Raw genomic sequence first — 27,179 nt, 5'->3', positions numbered from 1 at the left:
ACAAGAGTCCATAGGAAGAAGAAGTAGTTGTAATGTTTTGTATGGAACATGTAGTACAATTGTTTAGTTGATGCTAGTTTAGACGAAAGATGGTAGACAAGTTTTTGAACAATATTGTTGTATTTTAATTGTAGCAGACTTGCGCTACAATTATAGTAGACTTTTTTTTTCTTATCCAGTATAGTAGTTTAAATGGAAACATTCTGTTGGTTTTATATTCACTTGTTGAATCTTTATAGTACTTGATCTTCATTATTTTAGCATATAAATCCTTTCCAACTGAATTTTTATACAGTTATTCTGTCAACGCAAAAATATGTAGTTATTTTGTTTTTTTTTTTGTAGATAAAGTGTAAAAACCAGTAACTAAACATTTTGTTGCTTTTACATTCAATTTGTTGAATGTAAAAAATACCTGATCTACATTATTTTTAGCATATAACTTCTTTTTAGCCGAATTATAATCTAGTTATTATGTCAACTCCAACTATTGTAGTTTTTTGTAGTTGTATTCGTAGATAATTTGTAGAAAATATTTAATAATATTTTTTTTTTCTTTTATATTAATTTGTTGAATGTAAACAGTACTTAATCAACAATATTTTAGTATATAACTCTTTTCCTACTGATTTATAATGTAGTTACTCTGTAAATTCTAGTTAATGTAATTTTTTGTAGTTGTATTGTAGATAAATTGCAAAAAAATATTAACAAATATGTTAAGGATGCTAGAGATAGTAAAAAAGTGGTAGATTATATATATAGAAACCATTCATAAACAAATCACTCTATGAACGTATTATCTCAATACAGAAAAATCCTAACTAACTACATTATGATCTTAAAAAACCTCAACAATTAAACACCAAATTCTGTTATCCTGAACTCACCAACAATTTTTATGAAATATTCTGTTAACTACATAAAATTTTATTTCTTTTTGGGTGCATTTATGCAAGATCTTTTGTTATGCCCTTCTCTTCCGCAGTTGCCACGTGAAACCTTGTACTTCTTTGAATTTATTTCATCATATGTTATGTATCTTTCTTTTTGAGGTCTTCATGGCTGCCTTTTCCCTCCTATAGGTGGATTTACTACTTCTTCAGATATATGTTGTGGCACATACCATTTGGTTTCATCAGGCAGGGGATTTACTGGTATTTCATAAGTACGCAAAAGGTTCTCCCTTGTGTAATAAGGAGAACAATATTGTTCAAAAGACTCATCCCTGTGTCTTAACGCAGCCAACGCATGTGGACAAGGATGTTCATCAAGCTGAAATTGCCCACAACTACATCTCTTGTTTTCAAGACAAACAATATAGCGCCTCACACCATCTAGTACTGTATGGATGTAGTCTGTTGAAGCCCTCACCTACGATTACATTACAAACAAAAAAATAATTCATATACGGTTAAACTCAAAATATCTACAAATTATCTACATTGTCCTGTATAAATTAATTTGATTCAATAAATGATCAGATCTTACTCTAAGCTTGTGCGACAATGTTATGTTGTCATCCAACTCTTTGTTGAATTTAAACCCAAGGTATGTGAATGTACCCTTTGCTTTCAATAACTTTTCCTTCGTCCAACGTTCAAGAAGGGTCCTCATATACTCTAATAGTTCTACTATCGGCAGCTCTCTTACATATTTTGTTACAGCATTCAGCGTCTCTGTAATGTTTGATGTCATAGTCCAAGTTCTGTTCACCGTAGCATGTACTCGAGACCATCTATGATAGCCAATATCGTATAAGTATGCTTTAACACGCGGGTCAATCTCTTCAATCTTTGACATCCTTTCATTAAATTCATCAAGCGTGTATGACCGTGCCGTGACAAAGTACAATTCACTTAACTTTAGATGTCCCTTCTTGAACTTTGCCCGTATATTTGTCCAAATATGCCACATGCAAGAATAATGTGGCATGCCGGGATAAACAATAGATGTTGCCTTCAAGATACTCTTATTCCGATCCGAAACAACACACATATTTGGTCTTTCACCATATGCATATTTGAATTGCTTAAAAAACCACTTCCATGATGCGTCATTTTCTGAATCAACAACAACATATGCCAATGGTAATATGGTACCTACATTATGTGATAAAAAGCAATTAATTGGCTGCAGGAAAAATGCCAAAAAAGACATATACATATAAACTACAACTTTTTTACAATATATCTACAATAAATCTACAAGTACTACAAAAAACATACAAGCTACAATATTTCTACAATAAAACTTCAATACCTGCTGCATCCATTGTACTAGCTGTTAGCATTATTCCCCTGTATGCTGACTTTAAAAAGGTCCCATCAACTACTACAACTGGCCTACAATATTTCCAACCACTGATTGACGTACAAATCGCAACAAATACATACAAGAAGCAGTCATCGTCCGTCTTCTTTAATTTAACTACATACCTCGGATAAGTCTTCTCCAGAATATACAAATAACTAGGCAATTTGTTGTAGGAGTCAGCAAGATGACCTCTCAAAAACTGTAAAGCATTTTCCTTTGCTCTCCAAGCTTGCATAGTTGCATGTAGGTTAGATTCACGCCATGTTCAGACAACATGTCAGTTTGTATGTCTTTTGGTGTGTAAATTATCTTAGGATGAAAATATTTTGGAATAACTATGCTACAAACTACCATGGCAGTAGGTTTGCGTTGTATGAATGTATTGTCCATTAAAGAGCATGTGTGTTGGCTGTTGAAATTTCTGACCTTGAACATTGTAGAATCATTTATGCTACTTGCCTTGAAGTGCCATGTACAGTTTTCACCAACACATATCAGCCAGTAGCTACAAAATAAATACAATTTAAAAACTGGTTTAAAATGTAGATTTTAAAAGAAAAAAGACTGTTTTAGCCTAAACGATCACATTATACAATTTATATACAACATAACTACAATTCATCTAGAATACTGATAAACATTATCACAAGAAAAAACTGAAGAAGTAAAAAATTACAAATAAACTACAAAATTAAAAAAATAATGATCTTTGACCATTCATATATTCATACCTTCTAGCACTAGACATTTTAACCCTGAATTGGAACTTGTGCATGATAGAATAATGCTTCATTGCAGTTGCAATTGTTTGCTTGTCTTGGTATACTTGTCCTACTTCAATAAAACTTGGTGTACTATCTGTTATTATTATACTTTCATATTCCTCTATAATGAGAGATGTTGGCATATCAAGTAACTTTAGTGTTCCAGACGAACCTGCATGAAAAAAAAGATAAATACTGTTATGAATAGTTTGTAGAAATTTTGTAGATAATTTGTAGAAACATTAAAATTCTATATTTCATATTAATTTTTCAAATGATATGTAGTTTTATTGTAGAATAAATGTAGAAATTTTGCAGATATTATGAAAATCCATACTGATATAGATATTTACTCTGACATGTAGTTTATTTGTAGATAAAATATAGATAAAGTGTAGGACATTGACATACAACCAGAATTTGATAGAAAAATTAACAGCACAAACCTGCAGCTATGTTCTCATTGGTGATACTTAATTCTATATTGAAATAGCGAACAATTATACATAGCGGATATGATTCTTAGTTTTTGTTTTTCTTTTTCGTCTCCATGTATACACGAACATCTATATCGTTCCTAATTTCCATTGGAGGACAATGCTCGTTGACAATGTATTTGATTTCTATACTTTTTTCGGATGTATCGATCATTAATTGTTGTGCTATTGTAGAAATCAATAGACTATAACTCGCATCCTCATCGACTACAATGCCATCGACCTGAAATTTTCTAAATCTCCCATAGCTATCCCAATTCCCATTCAGTTTTAGCATAATTGGAATTTTGGACATAATTGCGTTTGTTGCAGAAGAATTGTAGAAGATTTAGTCATTTTTGATTTGTGAAATCAGAAAAAAGGTTGAAACACAGTGTATCGCCAAAATAGAGTCGCTAAATTTGAAACGAAACAGCCGATAATTATTAAGGTGCGTGATTTGCGTTGTAGAATGTCTGGAAGAATATTTAATTTTTCAATTTTAGCGCGCCTAAATAAGGAAGCCTACAGCTACAATGATTCCTTATTTAATGAATTGTCTATATTTTGTAGAAATATTATTAGCATGGCGGGTAATATGCAAACTATGAACATATTTGGTAATATAGTTTCCTATATGGTATATGAAATAAATTGTTTGCTATCATTAATTTTAATTTATCACCTACTAGGAATTGGAGGATATAAGCTGAAACCTCTTCATTTAGCTGCAGTCAAGCCAGCATTGCAAGGGTTTAATATTTTTTTTGTTGAAGAATATCAGTTTTGAATCGCTAGATTATGTGAAAAGTTATTTTTCTCAAATTTAACAAGAGGGACATTGGTTTCTAATTGATAGTTTCTATAGCAATTTTCAAGTGTAACACAAAGTGTATTTTTAAAAAGAAAACTGGTATGACATGAAACATATTTTTTTTTAAAAATGTAAGCAAATTATTTCAAAATGAGATTGTTTTTTAAAATATAATGTAATTTTAAAAATAAAAGGATAAGATATTTTTGAATTTTAGTAGAGTTTTTAAATTATTATAATAGAAGTCATATCATGGATAAAATCAAGAAACCAAAATCTTATGGAATATTTACATAAATATCTGGCCAGATTTATTATTTACTTTTTATAGCTAATATCCATAGATGATGTACTTGCAACACACGATTATACACACATTATATATGGATTATATATAAATTACACATTCTTCAGTTTTTTTAATTTAAGTGGTAAGTCGAGAACTTATTTAGGTTGATTAGATAAAGCCAAAAGAAAAATATGGAAGAATTTCAACTAAATACTAAAAATATAAATAAAGTTCTTATGTAGACAATTTCTATTTAAACTCATCCTTTTATAGAAAAATAAATTATTTTTTTTGTTAATAAAAAGACATAAAAAATAAGATAAAAGAAAATAAATATAGAAAAAATGTACGAAAAATCTAAAAACCAGAAATAAGAGATGACAACGAATTTCTTCTTCTGTTTCATCTATGTTAAGTACGAATGAAAGTTGATATCATAATATTTTTTTCAACTCAAATACATAGATTATAAGACAAGGATATCTTAGAATATTGTTTTAATTTACATTGTGTGTCTTTTTAAAAAATCACTATTACTAACAAACTGATATGATATCTGAATTTGAATATAAATGTAATTTGAGTAGTTTGCATTGAGGTTAAGCCAAGTATGGTGTCGAGAAAAAAATATTTGGAAATTTCAAGACAATATATGCAATGTTATCTAACACAATCAACTAATTTAACATTTAATGATTCAAAAAACAAAAAATTAGTATATATATATATATATATATATATATATATATATATATATATATATATATATATATATATAGAGGCAGATGTAGAGTGTTGACAACAGGTTCAATTGAATCCATAACTTTTCACGTTGAGCAAAACTTTATATGTAAAAAATTCTTAAAATTATAAAAATAGTAGATATGAACCCATAACTCTAAAGATATAATGAGTTCAATGCTAAAACCTTACAAATTGAATCCATAAAGTATAAATCCTAGATCCACCTCTGTATATAGGGTATTCCAAATTCAAAATCTGTGGCTAGAGATATCGATAAACTCAAAATGACATCATATTGAAATAAAATTTCACCGGCTAAAGAATCATTTAAATTCTTAGATAGTCGACTAAAGTGAATTTTAAATTAAGGATAATATCTTCACTTGCATCATTATATATATATATATATATATATATATATATATATATATATATATATATATATATATATATATATATATATATATATATATATATATAAAGTTTTAGAAATTGGAATGTCAAAATAGAAATATTTTTTGAAAGATAATAATATACCAAATAAGAGCTCAAGTCGTAGTAAAAGAGCCATGTCGTAACCAAAGAATCATTCATATTGTGTCAACCTTTGTGCTTTGACATAAATACGAGTTGTTATTTCACTTTTTAGCTATTTTTAGGTTCCAATGACACCAATGAGAATGACGCAAAAATAAAATTATTACTTCGAGATTTGAGAAAATGTTAGTCCTTTTTCATGTACTGTTTCGTAATTGATATCTAACGATTATCTAGAAGGTTTAAATTTTAAGGTTATTTATATATCATTCAAATAACTCGGATATTTAATATGGTTAATGTAAAATATAAAAATGGAGTCATACTAGAAAAATAATTTACACGCTAAATAATTTTTTAAATTTTTAGATAGCCGACTGAAATGAGTTTTGAATTAAGGATAATATTTTCACTTACATTATTATAAAATAAATTATTATTTAAAAATAATATTTTAGAAACTGAATTTTAAAATAGAAATAATTGTTGAAAGATATCAACACACAAAATAAGTGTTCAAGTAGTAGTAAAAGAGTCAAGTCGTATCCAAAGAGTCCTTCATAGTCTCAACCTTTGATTATTTTTTCATAAATATGAGTTATTATTTTGCTTCCCCACTAATTTTAGGATTCAATGATATCGGCGAGAATGATATCAAAAAAGAAAATAAGAAATTTGTGAAATGGTTAATTTTTTTCATGTAGTAAATTAATATCTAATAATTATCTATATTTAATAGAGAAAGTTTAAGTTTTAAGGTTATTTACATATAATCCAAATAACTCAAACATATTACATGGTAAGTGTTTGCGCATTCGCGCAGATAATAATACTAGTTGTGAAGAAAAGGGCGCCTACTTTATTTTAGAGCGGGATGCATTTTTCTTAAAGTTGATTTATGTTTTATTAATTAGAAAGGAAAAAGTTTATGTTTTGTTATTAAAAAGGAAAAATGATAAATATAAAGGAAGTAAGCTTTTTCTTTTTTCTTTGTTTAGTTTGTGCTTTTTTTTTTTTCTAAAAAAAGAAGAAAATATGGTAAAAATTACGGAATAACCGCACTACTTTAAAGGAGTCTCGAACCCACATGTCTTCCCTGTAAAGCCAAAGCCCTTATCGTTGAACCCGAAATGCTTTTATTACTGGGTCCGGCGTGATTTATTTATATAGAAGCAGTGAATTTTTTAATGCAAATATAGGGTCCCCTAAAAATTCACTGGGTTCGCATGAACCCGTATCCACTACTGTAGCTCCGCCCCTGGCCTCAGGGAATCAACAATGAGAGATGAAATCCAGTTTGCTTCTTCGCCCTTGCGGCGGAGCTCTGTCACGACCCGGATTTTCCACCCTCGGGAGTCGTGATGGCGCCTATTAATGGGAGCTAGGCAACCCAAACCTTAACTACTTGCTACACTTTCATATTTGCTTCTTTTAACAAACACAAGTCGATAATATGATAGAAGTAGAATTTTAAATAAATAAGCGGAAGTCAACAATTATATATCTTAAGGCTACGTTTATTATAACTGTTAAAACCTCAAATACCCCAAAACCTGGTGTCACAGTGTCACAGACTGTCTAAGAGTTACTACATACAAGGTCTGAAGAAATACAATACACTGTTTCTGAACAAAAGAAAATGAAACAGGAAATAGAGATAGAGGGAGACGCCAGGGCCTGCGGACGATTGCAGGTCTACCTTGGGTCTCCGAGTGGACTGAAGGAAGCCCTTCAACTACTGTCCGAAAGCTGCTCCTGGATCTGCACACAGTGTAGAGTGTAGTATCAGCACAACCGACCCCATGTGCTGGTAAGTGTCTAGCCTAACCTCGGCGAAGTAGTGACGAGGCTAAGACCAGACTACCAAATAAACCTGTGCAGTTCAATTGTATATACAGCGGAAAACAAATGCAAAAAATAACCCGTCAATGTGGGAGGGGAAGAATGCTGTGGGAAGACAACAGTTCCGAATAGAAAGCATCAAGTAAGGAAAGAAACCACATAACTCGAATATCAATATAGAATAAGAAATCAACAATTTGCACGACATCACCCTTCGTGATTTTACTCTCGTCCTCTCTAAAGCAATTTTATAATAAAAATGTACACGACATCACCCTTCGTACTTTTACTTTCGTCCTCACCAAATCAATCATATAATAAAGATGTGCACGGCACCACCCTTCGTGATTTTATTCTCTTTCCTCACCATATAATCAATGAAAATCGGTACGGAATGGTACATCGTACGACACAGCATCACCCTTCGTGCTTTACACTCTTTCCTCACAATAGCAAATATTGCACGGCATCACCCTTCGTGCTTTAACTCTCTTCCTCACCCAAACAATAATCACAAACAATAGGGTAAGGAAATAAAGGAAATTCGCAATAAGAATCCCAGTAAGGGAACAACAATTAAACAATTAAATCCTGGCAAGGGAACAACAATTAAACAATTAAATTCCGGCAAGGGAACAACAATTAACAATTAAATCCCGACAAGGGAACAACAATTAAATAATTAAATCCCGACAAGGGAACAACAAATAAATCAACAATAGCCCGGCAAGGGTGACAACATAATGATCTCTTCTCTTTCTCAATTTTACTTTACAATTCACTTCACTTCACAACTCGAGCCAATGCTCTAGAGGTTCGATTATCACTTATACTTTCACAACTCATTTCATAACTCGAGCCAATGTTCTAAAAGTTCAATTGTCACTTATACTTTCACAATTTCGCTATACAACTCGAGCCAACGCTCCTCAATGTTCATAGGTTACAATTCTTTCCACAAACTTTATACAACAATTAGAAATCTTCACCAAGGCATGAATAATACAACGAAATTAAGAAAATCACAATATAAGACCCACGGACATGCTTGACACCAACGTATAGATACTCGTCACCATGCCTATACGTCGTACTCGACAAGAAGCAAATAGCAAATAGGACACAACTCCTAATCCCTCAAGCTAAGGTTAGACCAAACACTTACCTTGATGCCTCGAACACAACTGAAGTTTCAATTATAGCTTTACCCCTCGATTTTACCGCCAATACGCTCGTATCTAGTTACAAGTTACTTAATTACATCAATAAATGCTAAATGAATCAATTTGAATGCATGAAAATGAGTTTTCTAAAGTTTTATCCAAAAAGTCAAAAATCGCCCCCAGGCCCACATGGTCAAAACCCGAGGTTCGAACCAAAACCCGATTACACATTCCCCCACGAATCCAAATATATGATTTGTTTTGAAATCGGACCTCAAATTGAGGTCCAAATCCCCAATTTTTGAAAAACCTAGGTTCTACCCGAAACACCCAATTTCCCCCATGAAAATCATTGATTTTGAGTTGAAATCATGTTAAAAGATGTTAATGATTGAAGAAAACTAGTTAAAAACGACTTACAATTGATTTGGAGAAAAAAGGTTGTTTGAAAAATCGCCTCTTATATTTTTGGGATTTTTGAAAAATGCAAAATAACTGAAAATCTCGTCTATTTATACCCCTCTCAGACCCTCTGTGCGGACCGCACAAAATGGATTGCGGCCGCACAGGCCTTCCTGAGTTACTGCAGTCCAGTGACCTGTGCGGACCGCATGAAATGGACTGCGGCCGCACAGGCCTCCACCGCGCACCGCACAGGCCTCCACCGCGCACCGCACTAAACCGACTGCGGACCGCACTGGCCCCTTTCCGCGGTCGCACACGGTTTTGTGCGGACCCACTGGCGGGTTCAGAGACCTGCAACTTCTGGTTTTAAGTCTAAAACATCCCGAACCTATCCGAAACTCTCCCGAGCCCTCGGAACTCCAAACCAAGTGTGCATACTAACTCAAAAACATCATATGGACCTACTCGTGTAATCAAATCATCAAAGTAACATCCTGAACATCAAATTATGTCTCGAGATAAATGAAATTTTCCCAAAACTTCTTTAAATATAAATTTTGCGATTTAAGTCCGAATCACATCACATGACATCCGTTTTCCACCAAATTCCACAGAAATATCTTAAATCATATATAAGACCTGTACCGGGTGCCTGAACCAAAATACGGGCCCGATACCATCATGTTCTAATTAAATTTCATTTCAAATTTCTTTATACAATTCCAGAAAATAATTTCCTTTAAAAAATTTATTTCTCGGGCTTGGGACCTCGGAATTCGATTCCGGGCATACGCCTAAGTCCCATATTTTTCTACGGACCCTCCGGGACCATCAAATCACGGGTACAGGTCTATTTACCCAAAATATTGACCGAAGTCAAATTAGCTCATTTTATAATCAAAACTTATCGTTTTTCACAGATTATCATAGTTCAGTTTTAGGCTACGCGTCTGGACTGTGCACGCAAATCGAGGTGACTCTAAATGAGGTTTTCAAGACCTCAAAACACAGAATTTTGTTTTAAAACAAGTGATATCCTTTTGGGTCATCACAAGCTCTTCTCTCACTTTCTATTTTTTCTTTCTTTTATTCTTTAGGTTTTTACTTTTTTTTTGAAATTTTAAAATTCTTATGTCCAAACGCCCACTTAAGTGATTCATTGTGAACGGTAGAAAATGATACTAGAATGGAGTCACTCTCAAAATAATAAACAAGAAGCCTACCATACTTCATTTTCAGGTATGCATTTACTGCAGGTTACGCAAATACCATAATCACATTGGGTAATTTTTGGTTTGCAGTAAATATTTCTCTCAAGTGATTTTATCGGATGTTTCATTTTCCTCTATGCTTCCCCAATTAGCCATGTTTACGTTTTCACTTGGATGCAACAGTACTTTAACCTAAACAGCATAATGCATTCAGGGGAGAATTGTACGAGTAGATACGTATTTGCTTTCGTCTAGACAAAATGTTTATCATCTTGTATCGTCACAAATAAAATTTTCCATCCTATCAACTTTCGATTAAAATTGGTTTCATTAATTAAGTTAATAAAAGAGGTGTTGGCTATAGCATCCGAGCCATTTCCTCAGCTGGAATTGATCCAGGAAGAAAGAAATTAAGAAAGAAAGATAAAAGATTAGTCACTTGTTAAGCTATTTTTCATTCAGTTGGATTTTTTCAATCTTTCTACTTCATTTAATTATTCAAAAACTGCTTTATTTTTTTGCCAAAACCAGCCGAGCATCAAACTAAGTTTGAATTGACTAATTTTACAGCGCCTTTATGGAAACGACTTAGAGCCAAAAAAGAAAAGTACCTAGTCTGAAATCTACTTAATTCCCTAATCTTACATTTTCATTGAGATATGTAGAACTTATCTTAATTTGTATTCTCTCTACTATTGGATTCAGGAGCTAACTTTTTGTAACGATCCGACCTGTCGTTTTTAGCATTTTCATCCCGTTCAACTATTCGAAGTCTTAACTAACGTCGTTTTGTGTATTATAACTTGCGAGAGTGGTCAAGTTTTGTTTTCAGATGATTCAATATTTAATTGAAAGAACAATCCATGTTTTGGAAACTTAAGTTGAATAAATGGAACGGATGGTAAAATATGTGTAAATTACCCCAGAATGGATTTTTAATGATTCCAATAGCTCCGTATGGTGATTTTGGACTTAGGAGTGTGTCCGAAATTTTTTTTGGAAGTCTATAGTTAAATTAGGCTTGAAATGGCAAAAATAGGAAATTTGAGTTTGGAAGTTTGACTGGGAGTTGACTTTTTGATATCGGGATCGAAATATGATTTTGAAAATTTGACAACTCCGTTATGTCATTTATGACTTGTGTGCAAAATTTGAGGTCAATCAGAATTGATTTGATAGATTTCAGCATTGAATGTAGAAATTGAAATTTGTTAGTTTTGAATAGGCTTGAATTGGGGTATGATTCATATTTTAGTATTGCTCAATGTAATTTGAGATATCGACTAAGTTTGTGTCATATTATGTGACTTGTTAGTACATTTGGTTGGGGTCCTATGTGGCTCGGATGAGTTTTGGAAGAGTTTTTGGAAGAAATTGGTATTTTGAGCATAAACATGTAATGATCCAAAGGTCCATTTTTAGTTCTAGAGATCAAAATTTGATTTCGAGACTTTAGAAATTTTTATAATGAATTATAGGAGCGATTTGGAAAGTTTGGTCTAATTTTGTCAAGTTGCAATTAGGTTTTTGACGTGAAACATGAGTTAATTGTTTAACGAGCGAAATGGGTATCGCACTAAGCAAATAAGCTCCAAATTGAGTTTCAATTGAAGGACTAGGTCCGTATTATTATTTGTAACTCATAGGAACAAGAATCGTTGAATTCCGAGTTCGTATGATGGAGTTAGAGCATTTTTAGTAAAATTAAAGACTGCTGGTGCAGCAGGATTTGGTGCGCACCTTTAGTGATCAGATTGGACATTTTTAGCGATGGGAGTTGGGCTTTTAGCGACCAGAATCGTGTTTTTAAGGTTGTTCTGGTTTTTTTAGCCCATTTTGACATTTTTGGGCGAAAGAACACGACCTGGGACGATTTTTGTGCAAGAAATCATGGGAAATCTTGAGGTAAGTCACTTGTGATCTTTTCTACCCTATAATATTGAATTATCTTCGAATTATCCGACTAGATTACATGTTTTTGCGGTGTAAATTGAGGATTTGGACCTAGGGATTTGAAAATAAGATTTGAAGATTTGGAGGCTGAGTTGTTATCGGAATTTAGTAATTTTTGTATGGTTTGACTCGTGGTTGAATGAGTTGTCGGATTTTGTGAGTTTCGTCGGATTCCGAGATGTGGGCCCCACGGGCAATTTTTAGTTAAATTTCGGATTTTTGTGAAAAACTAATATTTTAACATGGAATTAATTTATATAAATTGTATTGACTGAATCACATTAATTGTGGCTAGATTCAAGACGTCTGAAGGCCGATTTACGAGGCAATGGCATAGCGGAGTAAAGAACTTCACGGTTTGAGATAATAACTCTTTTAAACTTAGTGCTGAGGGTATGAAAACTCGAATTATGTGTTATGTGATTAATGTTGAGGTGACGCACATACTAGGTGACAGGCGTGTTGGTGTGTACCCTGTGAATGGTGACTCTATTGTTTCCAGGACACTGTGTAGTGGTCCTACTTTGTTGATATCTGTGTTTTTACCACGTGATAAGTAAATTGAGTTGTATATCATGTTAGATATCATGTTTAGGCTTTATGCTGATATTGTTGGGACCCATAGTGGTAGTTTTTGCTGTCATCTCACTGATTTTATTGATATTTCATACTTAGTCATATTCATTTATTCATATAATATCTCAGTCTCAGTTGTTATTATTGATACATTATATTATCTGTTTTGGGCTGATTTTCATGACATTTTGAGCCCGAGAGTCTAGAGAGATTGATGACTGAGTGAGGCCGAGGGCCTAATAGTGAGGATGATTATGGGATCGGGCTGCACGCCGCAGCATGCTGTTACTGATTTATGACTGAGTGAGGCCGAGGGCCTGATTGATTGTCACGACCCTAACCCCGAACTCGGTCGTGATGGCGCCTCTCATGAAGACAAGGCAAGCCAATTCAATCCAACTCAACTTTTAAAGCAGTTAATCAACACAAAAATAGTCTAAACATGATTTAAACAATACTAAGTAGCGGAAATATCGATAACAATGCGGAAAGTCCAACCCGACACAGCCCTAACCGGGGTGTCACAAGTCATGAGCATCTCTAAACCATAATACTAGTCTGCTAAAGTTATAAACTACTACAAGTGGTTGAAAGGAAACAGAAATGATAGAGAAGTAGAGAAACGGGGCTGCGGACGTCAACAACTACCTCGTAGTCTCCGAGAAACTGCTTGGAACTGGAGGAATCAGCACTCAGGAGCGGTACCAGCTACGCCTAAATCTGCACACAGGGTGTAGGGAGTAAAGTGAATACTCCAACTCAGTGAGTAATAAAGATAAATAATGACTGAAAGTAAGAAAATACGTATACACATGGTATTTTATAATGAAGCAATTAAATGGGTAATTTGTAAGCAGTGAACCAATGAAAAGCAAAATAAAGTACTTCTACAACAAATAAACAGGTAATTGACAGACAGTTATGATAAAGTAAACACATAGAAGTTCGCCCCTCGGGCACAACATCAACAATTTCTGCCCCTCGGGCTCAATCTCACATCACAATGGGTACTCGCGCTCACTGGGGGTGTGCAGACTCAGGGAGGGGCCCCTTACGACCCAAGCGCAATATCAAGCCATCTCGTGACATCAAATCTAGGCCCTCGGCCTCATATCAATCAAGCCACCTCATGGCGTATATATCTCAGGCCCTCGACCTCATAAACAATATCAACAAGCCACATCGTGGCGTACATATCTGAGGCCCTCACCCTCAAATCAGTATCAGTGTTTCCTCACATCTAGGCCCTCGGCCTTACTCAGTCAAAAATACTCACAAGCCCCTCATGCATTAGTAAAATAGTATTTCTCAGCCCAAAACATCATTTAAAATATCATTTAAGTCTCAAAATAGAGTAAAAAATGGCTGAGTAGTAAAACAGTGGAAAATAACATGACTGAGTTCAATTAGTAAGTCAAAACAGTGAGAAAATAGCAATAAAATCCCCGAAGGGTTCAAATAATTGGCACGAAGCCCAAATATGGAAATCAGCCCAAATCATGATGATAACATATAAGTTTCAGTCAAATGCGCGGTAAAATCCTTAATCGGGACGGACCAAGTCATAATCCCCAATAGTACACGACCCCACGCTCATCATCAAGCGTGTGCCTCACATTAATATAGCACTACGATGTGCAAATCCAGGGTTTCAAGCCCTTAGAGCATCATTTACAATCATTACTCACCTCGAACCGGCTAAATCTCTAACTCGCGACACCTTTGCCCCTCGAATCGGCCTCCATGCGTGTCGAATCTATCCAAAATCAGAACGAATACGTCACAATATGCTAAGGGAACAAAGCCCAAGCGAAAACAATCGAATTACCACAAAATTCCAGAAATTGGTCAAACTCGACCCCTGGGCCCACATCTCGAAATTTGACAAAATTCACAAAACTAGAATCCTTATACTCTCACGAGTCTAACCATACGAAAATTATCCAATTCCGATACCATTTGGTCCTTCAAATCATCATTTTACATTTCTGAAAGATTTCACAATTTTCTTCCCAAATTTCATCCCAAATCACGAATTAAATGATGAATTCAATGATAGATTCATGTACTCTAGCCAAATCTGAGTTAGAATCACTTACCCCGATGAATTTCTTGAAAAACCTTCGAAAAATTGCCAAAATCCGAGCTCTCTAGGTCAAAATATCAAATAAAAACCCAAAACATCGTATTTATAGAGTACCCCACAGATTTCCACCTCGGCGGACCGCACAAAACCAGTGCGGTCTGCACAAAAACGATCGCGGCCGCACAGGCTTTCCTCTGCAGTGACAGGCTTTAGTATTTTGGCCATAACTTTAGCTACAGATGTCCAAATTGCAATATCTTTACTTTTCTGGAAACTAGACACGAACGAATACAACTTTCATTTTTGAATTATTGCAAAATTCCTTATAGATCAAGAGATATGAGCTTCCGAAGTAGGACCAGTGAAATGTTCCCCACCGCGGCCGCACTGCATTTTGTGCGGTCCGCACAGCACCTACCGCGGCCGCACTTCTTTTTGTGTGGTCCGCACAACACATACCGCGGCCGCACTTCTTTTTGTGCGGACCGCACGGGTGGGTTCCTAGGTCTGCAACCCTTCTGGACCTACTACAGTTATGATTTTCGGCCTAAAACACCCCGGAACCTACCCGGAACTCCCGGAACTTCAAACCAATTGTACCAACATATCCCATGACATCGTTCAAACTTGTTCAAAACTTCGGAACGTTCACAACAACATCAGTCACCAATTTAACATAGGATTCAAGCCTAAGAACTCTTAAAGTATGCTTTCGATCGAAAAGTCTATCAATTCTCGTCCGAATGACCTAAAATTTTGCACACACATCCCAAATGACACAACGAAGCTACTGTCACTCTCGGAATTTCATTCCGGCCCATTTATCAAAATCTCGCCTATCAACCGGAACTGCCAAACTATCAACTTTGCCAATTCCTAAATCTTCTCTACAACTCCAAAACCCATTACGATCGCGCTCCTAAGTCACAAATCACTTCCCGAAGCTAATCTAACCATCAGAACTCACTTCCGAGCCTTCTAACACATAAGTCAACATCCAGTTGACTTTTCCAACTTAAGCCTTCTTAAAAGAGACTATGTGTCTCAAACTTCACCAAACTCATTCCGGACTCGATTCGACCAACTCGATACCACAAAAACACGGATAATGAAGCAGAAAGAAGATGAAATAGGGGAAACGGAGCGGTAACTCATGAGACAACTGGCCGAGTCGTCACATCCTCCCTAACTTAAACAAACGTTCATCCTCGAACGAGTCAAGAAACATACCTGAAGCCTCAAATAAGTGAGTATATCTGCTTCGCATCTCCCGCTCGGTCTCCCAGGTAGCCTCCTCCACGGGCCGACCTCTCCACTGCACTATCACTGAAGCTATATCCTTTGACCTCAACTTCCAAAACTGACGACCCAAAATAGCTACTGGCTCTACATCAAAGGTCAAATCATCATCCAACTGAACCGTGATGAAGTCCAAAACATGATACGGATCCCCGATATACTTCCAGAGCATAGAAACATGAAATACCGGATGCACACTCGACAAGTTGGGTGGTAAAGCAAGCTCATAAGCCACCTCCCAATTCTCTGAAGCACCTCAAAAGGCCCAATGAACCGAGGACTCAATTTCCCTTTCTTCCCAAATCTCATAATACCCTTCATGGGTGAAACCTTCAACAGAAACTTCTTGCCAACCATGTAGGACACATCTCGAACCTTCCTATCAGCATAACTCTTTTGCCTCGACTGCGTTGTACGAAGCCACTGCTAAATCACCTTCACCTTCTCCAAAGCATCCTGTACCAAATCAGTCCCCAATAGCTTGACCTCACCGGGCTCGAACCAACCAATTGGAGACCTGCACCGCCTCCCATACAAAGCCTTATAGGGAGCCACTGAATACTCGACTGGTAGTTGTTGTTATAAGCAAACTCTGCAAGCGGTAGGAATTCATCCCATGACCTTCTAAAATCAATAACACAAGCACGCAACATGTCCTCCAATATCTGAATAGTACACTTGGATTGCCCATTCATCTGAGGATAAAAAGTTGTGCTCAACTCAACTTGAGTACCCAACTCTCTCTACACGGCTCTCCAAAACTACAAAGTAAACTGAGTACCTCTATCTGAAATGATGGAAACCGAAACGCCATGCAAATGAACAATCTCCTAGATATAAATCCCTGCCAACCGCTTTGAAGAATAGGTAGTACACACAGGAATGAAGTGCACGAACTTGGTCAGCCGATCCACAATTACCCAAATAGCATCGAACTTCCTCAAAGTCTGTGGAAGTCCAACAACAAAGTCCATAGTGATTCTCTCCCACTTCCACTCAGGAATATCCATCTGTTGTAGCAAGCCACCCGGTCTTTGATGATCATATTTCACCTGCTGACAATTGAGATATCGAGCTACAAATCCCACAATATCTTTCTTCATTCTTCTCCACCAATAGTGCTGCTTCAAATCCTGATACATCTTCGCGGCACCGGAATGAATGGAATACCGCGAGCTATGGGTCTCTTCCAAAATCAACTCCTGAAGCCCATCCACATTGGGCACGCAAATCCGGCCCTGCATCCTCAACACTCCATCATCACCGATGGTCACATCTCTAGCATCATCATGCTGAACTCTGTCCTTAAGGACAAGCAAATACGGATCATCATACTAGCGCTCTCTGATGCGATCATATAATGAAGACTGAGAAACCACACACACCAATACCCGACTGGGCTCCGAAATGTCTAATCTCACAAACCGATTGGCCAAGGCCTGAACATCAACTGTAAAAGGTCTCTCCCCAACTGGAATATATGCCAAACTCCCCATACTCACTGCCTTTCGGGGCAAAGCATTGGCCACCACATTGGCCTTTCCTGGATGGTACAATATAGTGATATCATAATCCTTAACTCCAACCATCTCCGCTGCCTTAAATTAAGATCCTTTTGCTTGAACAAATGCTGAAGACTGCGATGATCAGTGAACACCTTACAAGATACGCCATACAAGTAATGCCTCCAAATCTTTAATGCGTGAACTATGGCAACCAACTCCAAATCATGAACGAGGTAGTTCTTCTCATGGGACTTCAATTGACGAGAAACATAAGCTATAACTCTACCCTCCTACATCAATACACAACCAATCCCAACTCTCGAAGCATCACAATACACGGTATATGAACCTGAAGCTGATGGCAAAACCAACACTGGAGCTGTGGTCAAAGCTGTCTTGAGCTTCTGAAAGCTCTCCTCTCACTCGTCCAACCATCCAAATGTAGCACCCTTATGAGTCAACTTGGTCAAGGGCGATGCGATAGGTGAGAATCCCTGAACAAACCGGTAATAATAGCCTGCCAAACCAAGAAAATTGCGAATCTCTGTGGTTGAGGACGGTCTGGGCCAACTCTGAACCGCCTCTATCTTCTTCGGATCAACCTGAATACCCTCGTTGGACACCACGTGCCCCAAGAAAGCCACTGAGCTGAGCCAAAACTCACACTTAGAGAAATTTGCATAAAGCTTCTCCTCCCTCAATCTATGCAATACAACTCTCAAATGCTCCACGTGCTCCTCCTGACTACGCGAATACACCAGAATATCATCAATGAAGACTATGATGAATGAATCGAGATATGTCCAGAGCACGCTATTCATCAAATGCATAAACACTACTGGGGCATTGGTCAGCCCAAAAGACATCACCAAGAACTCATAATGACCATATAGGGTCCTGAAAGTTGTCTTAAGAATATCCAAGCCCCTGATCTTCAACTGGTGATAACCTGAATAGAGATCAATCTTGGAGATCACCCTCGCTCCCTAAAGCTGGTCAAATAAATCATTAATGCGAGGCAAAGGATACTTATTCTTAATTGTTGACTTGTTCAATTGCCTATAATCAATGCACATTCTCATTGTGCCATCCTTCTTCTTTACAAACAGAACTGGCGCACCCCAAGGTGACACACTAGGCCGAATGAACCCCTTATCTAGGAGCTCCTGAAGTTGATCCTTCAATTCCTTCAACTCCGCTGGTGCCATACGATACGGTGGAATAGAAATGGGTTGAGTGCCCGGCACCAAGTCGATACCGAAATCGGTGGCATGCCCGACATGTCTGAAGAAAACACATCGGGAAAATACCTCACAACTGGAATAGAATCAATATTGGGAGTCTTAGCACCGACATCCCTCACAAAGGCTAGATACGAAAGACAACCCTTCCCAACCATATGCTAGGCTTTCAAGAAAGAGATCACTCTACTAGGAACGTAATTAGTCACACCTCGCCACTCGATCTGTGGCACACCCGGCAAGCCAATGTGACTATCTTAGCATGACAGTCCGAAATAGCACGACACGGAGATAACTAATCCATGCCTAAAATGACATCAAAATCCACCATGTTCAATAGTAATAGATCCACTCGAGTCTCCAGAATCTCAATAGTCACCACACATGACCCGTACACACAGTCTACAACAACAGTATCGCCCACCGGGGTAGATACATGAACAGGTAAAGCAAGAAACTCATGGGGCATACCCAAATAACGAGAAAAATATGATGACACATAAGAAAAGGTGGAACCGGGATCAAATAATACAGAAGCATCTTTGTGGCAGACTGAAACAATACTTGTGATAACAATATCTGAAGCAATACCATTGGGTCTGCCTGGGAGCATATAGAAATAGGCCTGACCGCCCCCTACTCGACCTCCCTCTCTAGGGCGATCCCTGGTTGACTGACCTCCAACCCTAGCTGGCTGAACGGGTGGTGGTGAAGAAACTGGCACTGAAGCCGAAGACTGACCCCTCTGTTGGGATGAACTAGCAACATGACGAGGACACTGCCTCCACATGTGGCCTATCTCACCACACTCATAACAACTCCCAAGTGCTAGAGATGGGGATTGAAGGGAACCCCTCGCACCGGAGTGACTAGTAGATGCGCTCGGCATAGAAGAACCCTGAGCCGATAGGGCACGAGATGAACTCTGAGCTGGGAGGGCGCTGAGTGATGACTGGCCCTGCTGAGATCCATGATGACCATGACCTGAAGATGCCCCACGATAACCTGGGCGGTCGGACTGAACAAGTATGAATGAACGACCTCTACTATGCTGAAACTGGCCCCTCAAAGGAGCACCACTATAACTGCCCGATCCTCGAGGCCTCTTGGCCTCCCTCTCCTCTCGCTCCTGACGACGAACAGCCTCAATATCCCGGATGATATCAACAACCTCATCGAAGGTAGCACCCATCACTCTCTCTGGTCATAAGAATATGGAGCTGATAAGTAAGACCATCAACAAACCTCCTGATCCTCTCTCAATCTGTCGGAACCATCCAGATGGCATGACGAGCCAACTTAGAAAACCTCAACTCATATTGTGACACAGTCATATCCCCCTGTCGCAACCACTCAAACTGTCTACGCAGCTCCTCTTTGCGGGACTGCGGTACATACTTCTCCAGAAAGAGAATGAAGAACTGCTACCAAGTAAGGGGCGTTGCACCAACATGCCTACGCCTCCCACCAAGTGAATTCAACCCCCGAGGACTGAAAGGTTGTAAATGCCACACCACTAGACTCAAGAATTTCTTCTGTACGAAGCATCCGCTGGCACTTATCCAAGAAACCCTGGGCATCCTCGCCCTCTGCTCCACTAAAAGTCGGAGGCTAGAGTCTACCAAACCTCTCAAGTCGATGTTGCTCATCATCCAACATAACTGGTACTACAAACTCCTGAGCTGGTGCAACCGGCTAGGCTGGAGGTGCACTCAGCATATGAAGTCCCTGCACTACCTGCTCAGGTGTGCGAGCAGCGGGGGTCTAATTGCCTCTCCTGGCCTGTGAAGTAGCTGTTGCTATAGTGGCTGAAACTGCCTGAGCCAAGCCAGTGCAAATTGATAAGATCTGCGCCAAGGCCTCCTAAAGACCCGGAATCATGATGGGCACATCTGGTGCCTGAACTGGTGCTGCTGGAGCATCCATAGCTGGAGCCTGATCCTGAGCTAGGGCGGATGGTGGGTCTACAGGTGCTGCCCTTGCTGCTCTGCCTCTGCCATAACCACAACCGCATCCACTGCCTCTGCTGGTGGCACTGGTGGTCTTCCACCCCGTCCGGTAGCTCGTGTCCTCACCATCTGTGAGAGAATAGAATAACGAAAGTTCAGTACTCGGACCAACAAGTTCGCATGATAGGAATTTCAAGAATATGAAGTTTTTCCTAAAGGTTCTGTAGCCTCTTGAGGATAAATACAAACGTCTCCGTACCGATCCGCGAGGCTCTACTAAATCGGCTCATGACTCGCGAGACCTATGTAACCTAGGCTCTGATACCAACTTGTCACGACCCTAACCCCGAACCCGGTCGTGATGGCGCCTCTCGTGAAGACAAGGCCAGCCATTTCAACCCAACTCAACTTTTAAAGTAGTTAATAAACATAAAAATAGTCTAAACATGATTTAAACAATACTAAGTAGCGGAAATATCGATAATAATGCGGGAAGTCCAACCCGACACAGCCCTAACCGGGGTGTCACAAGTCACAAGCATCTCTAAACCATAATACTAGTCTGCTAAAGTCATAAACTATTAGAAGTGTTTGAAAGGAAACAGAAATGATAGAGAAGTAGAGACATGGGGCTGCGGACGTCAACAACTACCTCATAGTCTCCGAAAAACCGCTTGGAACTGGAGGAATCAGCACTCAGGAGCGGTACCAACTACACCTAAATCTGCACACAGGGTGCAGGGAGTAAAGTGAGTACTCCAACTCAGTGATAAAGATAAATAATGACTGAAAGTAAGAAAACGCGTATACACAGGGTATTCTACAATGAAGCAATTAAATGGGTAATTTGTAAGCAGTAAACCAATGAAAAGCAAAATAAAGTACTTTTACAATAAATAAACAGGTAATTGACAGACAGTTATGATAAAGTAAACACATAGAAGTTCGCCCCTCGGTCACAGCATCAACAATTTCCGCCCCTCGGGCTCAATCTCACATCACAATGGGTACCCACGCTCACTGGGGGTGTGCAGACTCCTGGAGGGGCCCCTTACGGCCCAAGCGCAATATCAAGCCATCTCGTGGCATCAAATCTAGGCCCTCGGCCTCATATCAATCAAGCCACCTCATGACGTATATATCTCAGGCCCTCGGTCTCATAAACAATATCAACAAGCCACCTCGTGGCATACACATCTCAGGCCCTCGGCCTCAAATCAGTATCAGTGTTTCCTCACATCTAGGCCCTCGGCCTTACTCAGTCAAAAATACTCACAAGCCCCTCGGGCATTAGTAAAACAGTATTTCTCAGCCCAAAACATCATTTAAAATATCATTTAAGTCTCAAAATAGAGTAAAAAATGGATGGGTAGTAAAACAGTGGAAAATAACATGACTGAGTTCAATTAGTAAGTCAAAATAGTGAGAAAATAACAATAAAATTCCCGAAGGGTTCAAATAGTTGGCACGAAGCCCAAATATGGCAATCAGCCCAAATCATGATGATAACATATAAGTTTCAGTCAAATGCGCGGTAAAATCCTTAATCGGGACGGACCAAGTCATAATCCCCAATAGTACACGACCCCACGCTCGTCATCAAGCGTGTGCCTCACCTTAATATAGCACTACGATGTGCAAATCCAGGGTTTCAAACCCTCAGAGCATCATTTACAATCATTACTCACCTCGAACCGGCTAAATCTCTAACTCGCGATGCCTTTGCCCCTCAAATCAGCCTCTACGCGCGTCGAATCTATCCAAAATCAGAAAATACGTCACAATATGCTAAGAGAACAAAGCCCAAGAGAAAACAATCGAATTACCATAAAATTCCAGAAATTGGTCAAACCTGACCCCCGGTCCCACATCTCAGAATTTGACAAAATTTACAAAACCAGAATCCTTATACTCTCACGAGTCTAACCATACAAAAATTATCCAATTCCGATACCATTTGGTCGTTCAAATCATCATTTTACATTTCTGAAAGATTTCCCAATTTTCTTCCCAAATTCCATCCTAAATCACAAATTAAATGATGAATTCAATGATAGATTCATGTACTCTAGCCAAATCTGAGTTAGAATCACTTACCCCGATGAATTTCTTGAAAAATCTTCGAAAAATTGCCAAAATCCGAGCTCTCTAGTTCAAAATATCAAATAAAAACCCAAAACCTCATATTTATAGAGTACCTCACAATTTCCACCTCCGCGGACCGCATAAAATCGACCGCGGTCCGCACAAAAATGATCACGGCCGCACAGGCTTTCCTCTGCAGTGACAGACTTTAGTAATTTGGCCATAACTTTTTCTACAGATGTCCAAATTGCAATATCTTTATCCATATGGAAACGAAGGGCTACAACCTTTGTTTTTGAATCATCTCAAAATTCCTTGAAGATCAAAAGATATGAGCTTCCGAAATAGGACCAGTGAAATGTTCTCCACCGCGGCCGCACTGCATTTTGTGCGGTCCGCACAACACCTACCGTGGTCGCACTTCTTTTTGTGCGGTCTGCAAAGAACATACCGCGACCGCACTTCTTTTTGTGCAGACCGCGCGGGTGGGTTCCGAGGCCTACAACCCTTCTGGACCTGCTACAACTATGATTTTCAGCCTAAAACATCTCGGAACCTACCCGAAACTCCCGGAACTTTAAACCAATTGTACCAACACATCCCATGGCATCATTCAAACTTGTTCAAAACTTCGGAATGCTCACAACAACATCAGTCACCAATTTAACATAGGATTCAAGCCTAAGAACTCCAAGAACTCTTAAATTATGCTTTCGATCAAAAAGTCTATCAATTCTCGTCCGAATGACTTAAACTTTTGTACACACATCCCAAATGACACAACAAAGCTACTGTCACTCTCGGAATTCCATTACGACCCCTATTTCAAAATCTCGCCTATCAACCGGAACCGCCGAAATATCAACTTCGTTAATTTAAGCCTAAATCTTCTCTACAACTCCAAAACTCATTCTGATCGCGCTCCTAAGTCACAAATCACTTCCCGAAGCTAACCAAACCATCTATTTTCCACTGTTTTTGTATTCAGCCATGTTTACTCAGTTTTAATACTTAAATGATATTTTTAAATGCTATTTGGACTGAGAAACACTGTTTTTACTATTGCCCAAGTGGCTTATGAGGATTTTTGACTGAGTAAGGCCGAGGGCCTATGTTGTGAGGAGGTATTTGATACTGATTATGCGGTCGAGGGCCTGAGATATGTATGCCATGAGGTGGTTTGATTGATATGAGGCCAAGGGCCTAGTGATGATGCCACGAGGTGGCTTCATATTGCGCTTGGGCCATAAGGGCCCCTCCAGGATTATGTACACCCCCAGTGAGCGCGAGTACCCATTGTGATGTGAGATTGAGCCTAAGGGGCTGGTATTGTTCTATGTGATTGCCCGAGGGGCTGGTACTATTATGAGATGTTGCCTGAGGGGCGGATTTGTTGATACTGTGCCCGAGGGGCGAGCCTTTATGTGTTTATTTTTCATATTTGACTGCGAACTACCTGCTTAATTATTGAAAAATGTTTTTCATGAAACTACGTTTGAGTTAAAGGATTTTACTTACCTTTCACTGATTTACTGATTCTAAATGGCTTTTACTGTTTCTTGATAGAATGCTTTTATGTCTTACGTGATTTCTTGTTTTCAGTCTTTATTTGCATTTGTTACTCACTTAGTTGGAGTACTCACTTTACTCCCTGCACCCCAGTGTGCAGATTCAGGCGTTGTCGATCCTGCCAGTACGAGTTGAGAGCTCCCGACGGACATTCGGAGTTCACGAGGTAGTTGCTTGACGTCCGCAGACTCGTGTCTCTCCCTCTTTATCTTTTCTTTCTCTTTTCAGATATTTGTACTAGCTTATAGATTTAACAGACTTGTATTAAGATTTATAGATGCTCATGACTAGTGATACCCCGGTTAGAGCTATGTTGGGTTGTTCTTCCGCGTATTTATGATATTATCTGCTACTTGGATTATTTATTCATGTTTCGACTGTTTCTAAATGATTAACTGTTAATAAATTGGAAAATGGGGAGTGTCGGCTGGCCTTGTCTTTACGAGAGGCGCCATCACGACCGGATCCGAGTTTAGGGTTGTGATAGAAATTGAGTCCACTGAATGCACAGTGTGTCCTTAAGGAAATTATTCCCTTCAAGTACCCGAGGTATTGGAATATTATCCTTCCAGGATAGAACGACTTAACTCACCAGTGTATTGGTACCAAAAACTCTAATGAACTGCAAACCACTTAAAGGATTCATTAATTAATTTAATTATTTAATTAAATAATTGAAAGAAATTTTGTCCAAAACGATTAATCAATCAATCTTTGACCGAAGCCGAGCAAGCAACGATGACGTCGCAAGGCTTACCTTATTTCCAACCCATTTAACACCAAGGTAAGTGCGTTCTCAATATAAGCACATTCCCTTTTCTTTCCACCGCTGATGAGGGACAATTGCTCTTTCCAAAGTATAAGGAAACTTACTTTCCCTTCACATTTCTTTCCTCCATTTCCCATTCACCAAACTTCGACCCCAACAACCCAACCATGAAAAAGTGAAGGCTGGGGAATGGAATGAGGTTTACAGCAATCTTTCTGAAATCAGAGTTAAGTTGGCCAAGGAATCTAAGGAAACAAGTTACTTAAGATATGGTTGCAGATATTAGGTGATTCAGGTCACCAATTGTTAGAAGATGAAAAGGCACAATCGATATGGTATAATTTTTTGGAGAAATAACAATCAATATGGTACAATTTTCTGGCAACTTAAGAGAACAAACTCACAAAATATACACGGCATGAAGCATATCTAAGATAATTAAATCGCAGCCATAGCAGAGATTAAGACACAATTATGCAATCAATCTAGAGTTAGAGTTTAAGAAGCGCACCGTTAAACTCCATGGATTCAGCAGCGACAGCAAATGGAGATTAAGCTTGAGACCAACTTTCACAATCGACTAGCTACATGCTCTCACAGCCCGGAGAACTTGACCGATGGGACGTCTACCGTTATCACGTAATCAAGAGGCAGAATACGCTAGGGTTTTCTATTAACTAGGGAAAGGGGGTTGACATCTATTTATAAATTATGTCTACCCATCATAGGCCAATAGTTATTGGGCCTCACTTATCCACACACAAAATATTTAATATTAGGCCTTTTATTTATCCACCACTTGGGCCACGTCACTATCCTTTCAGGCTATAGCTAATTAACGTAAGTCTAAATTCCAACATTTTCCCACTTGGACGCCAACGTTAATTGAGGACAAAAAAAACAATTCTAAAACTTTTGAGTTTTAAGAAAATCATTTTAAAAAAAGATTTTAGACTCTACAGTGGCCACACTACTCACATAGCCAAGGATAGAATGACCCATATAACAATCCATCCACTCTCAATAGAGAAGACTAACAATGAATCGTAGCAGGCATCACACCACTTTAAGGTATGAATTCTATCTACGACCACATATGCTAGAATTTTCATCAACATGGATCAAACATGTGTGCTAAGCATATTATCTTTCTAATCAAGGTGAATAGATTCAAACCTCTTAGAAAGAAATAATCCTCCAAGTGATATAATAACCATATCACATCAGGAGCCTCCAAATTAAATGACATTAAAATCATATCACCTTAGGAGGTTTCCCTTGTGCCTTACCCGGGATAATCAAGGCAACAAGCATCAAAACTCAAAGATATCATGAGTTTATGCAATATTCAATTGGAAATAAAAAATAAATAAATTATCATGTTAGTCAATAAGCATAATGTCACGACCCAAAATCCCTCCGAAGGAGTCGTGATGACACCTAGTCTCTAAACTAGGTAAGCCTAACATTAACTGAATTAACATAGCCATTTACTAACTTCAAATTAAATAACTCTAAATAAATCACAATTCCCAAAACCAGTGGTACAAGTCATAAGCCTTTCTAAGAGTAGTTATACAAAATAA

The 27,179-nt window shown here is 38.1% G+C and overlaps 1 protein-coding gene across 1 annotated transcript; it reads right to left on the bottom strand.

Moving 5' to 3' along the window:
• Nucleotides 1-1,059: 1,059 nt before the first annotated feature.
• On the bottom strand, nucleotides 1,060-2,551 carry LOC142163249 (uncharacterized). The gene is made up of 4 exons (XM_075220517.1): nucleotides 2,439-2,551; nucleotides 2,263-2,345; nucleotides 1,492-2,102; nucleotides 1,060-1,374 (listed from the first exon to the last, which is right to left on the bottom strand). Exons 1-4 carry the CDS (start codon nucleotides 2,549-2,551, stop codon nucleotides 1,060-1,062), a joined length of 1,122 nt encoding a protein of 373 aa, XP_075076618.1.
• Between the last annotated feature and the right edge of the window lie 24,628 nt (nucleotides 2,552-27,179).

The sequence above is a fragment of the Nicotiana tabacum genome, chromosome 8 (genome assembly GCF_000715075.1).
Source record: "Nicotiana tabacum cultivar K326 chromosome 8, ASM71507v2, whole genome shotgun sequence".
NCBI classification, from domain to species: domain Eukaryota; kingdom Viridiplantae; phylum Streptophyta; class Magnoliopsida; order Solanales; family Solanaceae; genus Nicotiana; species Nicotiana tabacum.
Note: the sequence above shows the minus strand (reverse complement) of the source record. Positions and strands in the feature narration are given on the sequence as shown.

Bases quoted from the DNA above. Each gene is read 5' to 3' on its own strand.
- LOC142163249 (XM_075220517.1), bottom strand. From the start codon at position 2,551: ATGCAAGCTTGGAGAGCAAAGGAAAATGCTTTACAGTTTTTGAGAGGT. The intron at 2,103-2,262 runs GTATTGAAGTTT...CACATAATGTAG, and splicing joins TAGTACAATGGATGCAGCAG to GTACCATATTACCATTGGCA. The intron at 1,375-1,491 runs GTAAGATCTGAT...ATGTAATCGTAG, and splicing joins CATTGTCGCACAAGCTTAGA to GTGAGGGCTTCAACAGACTA.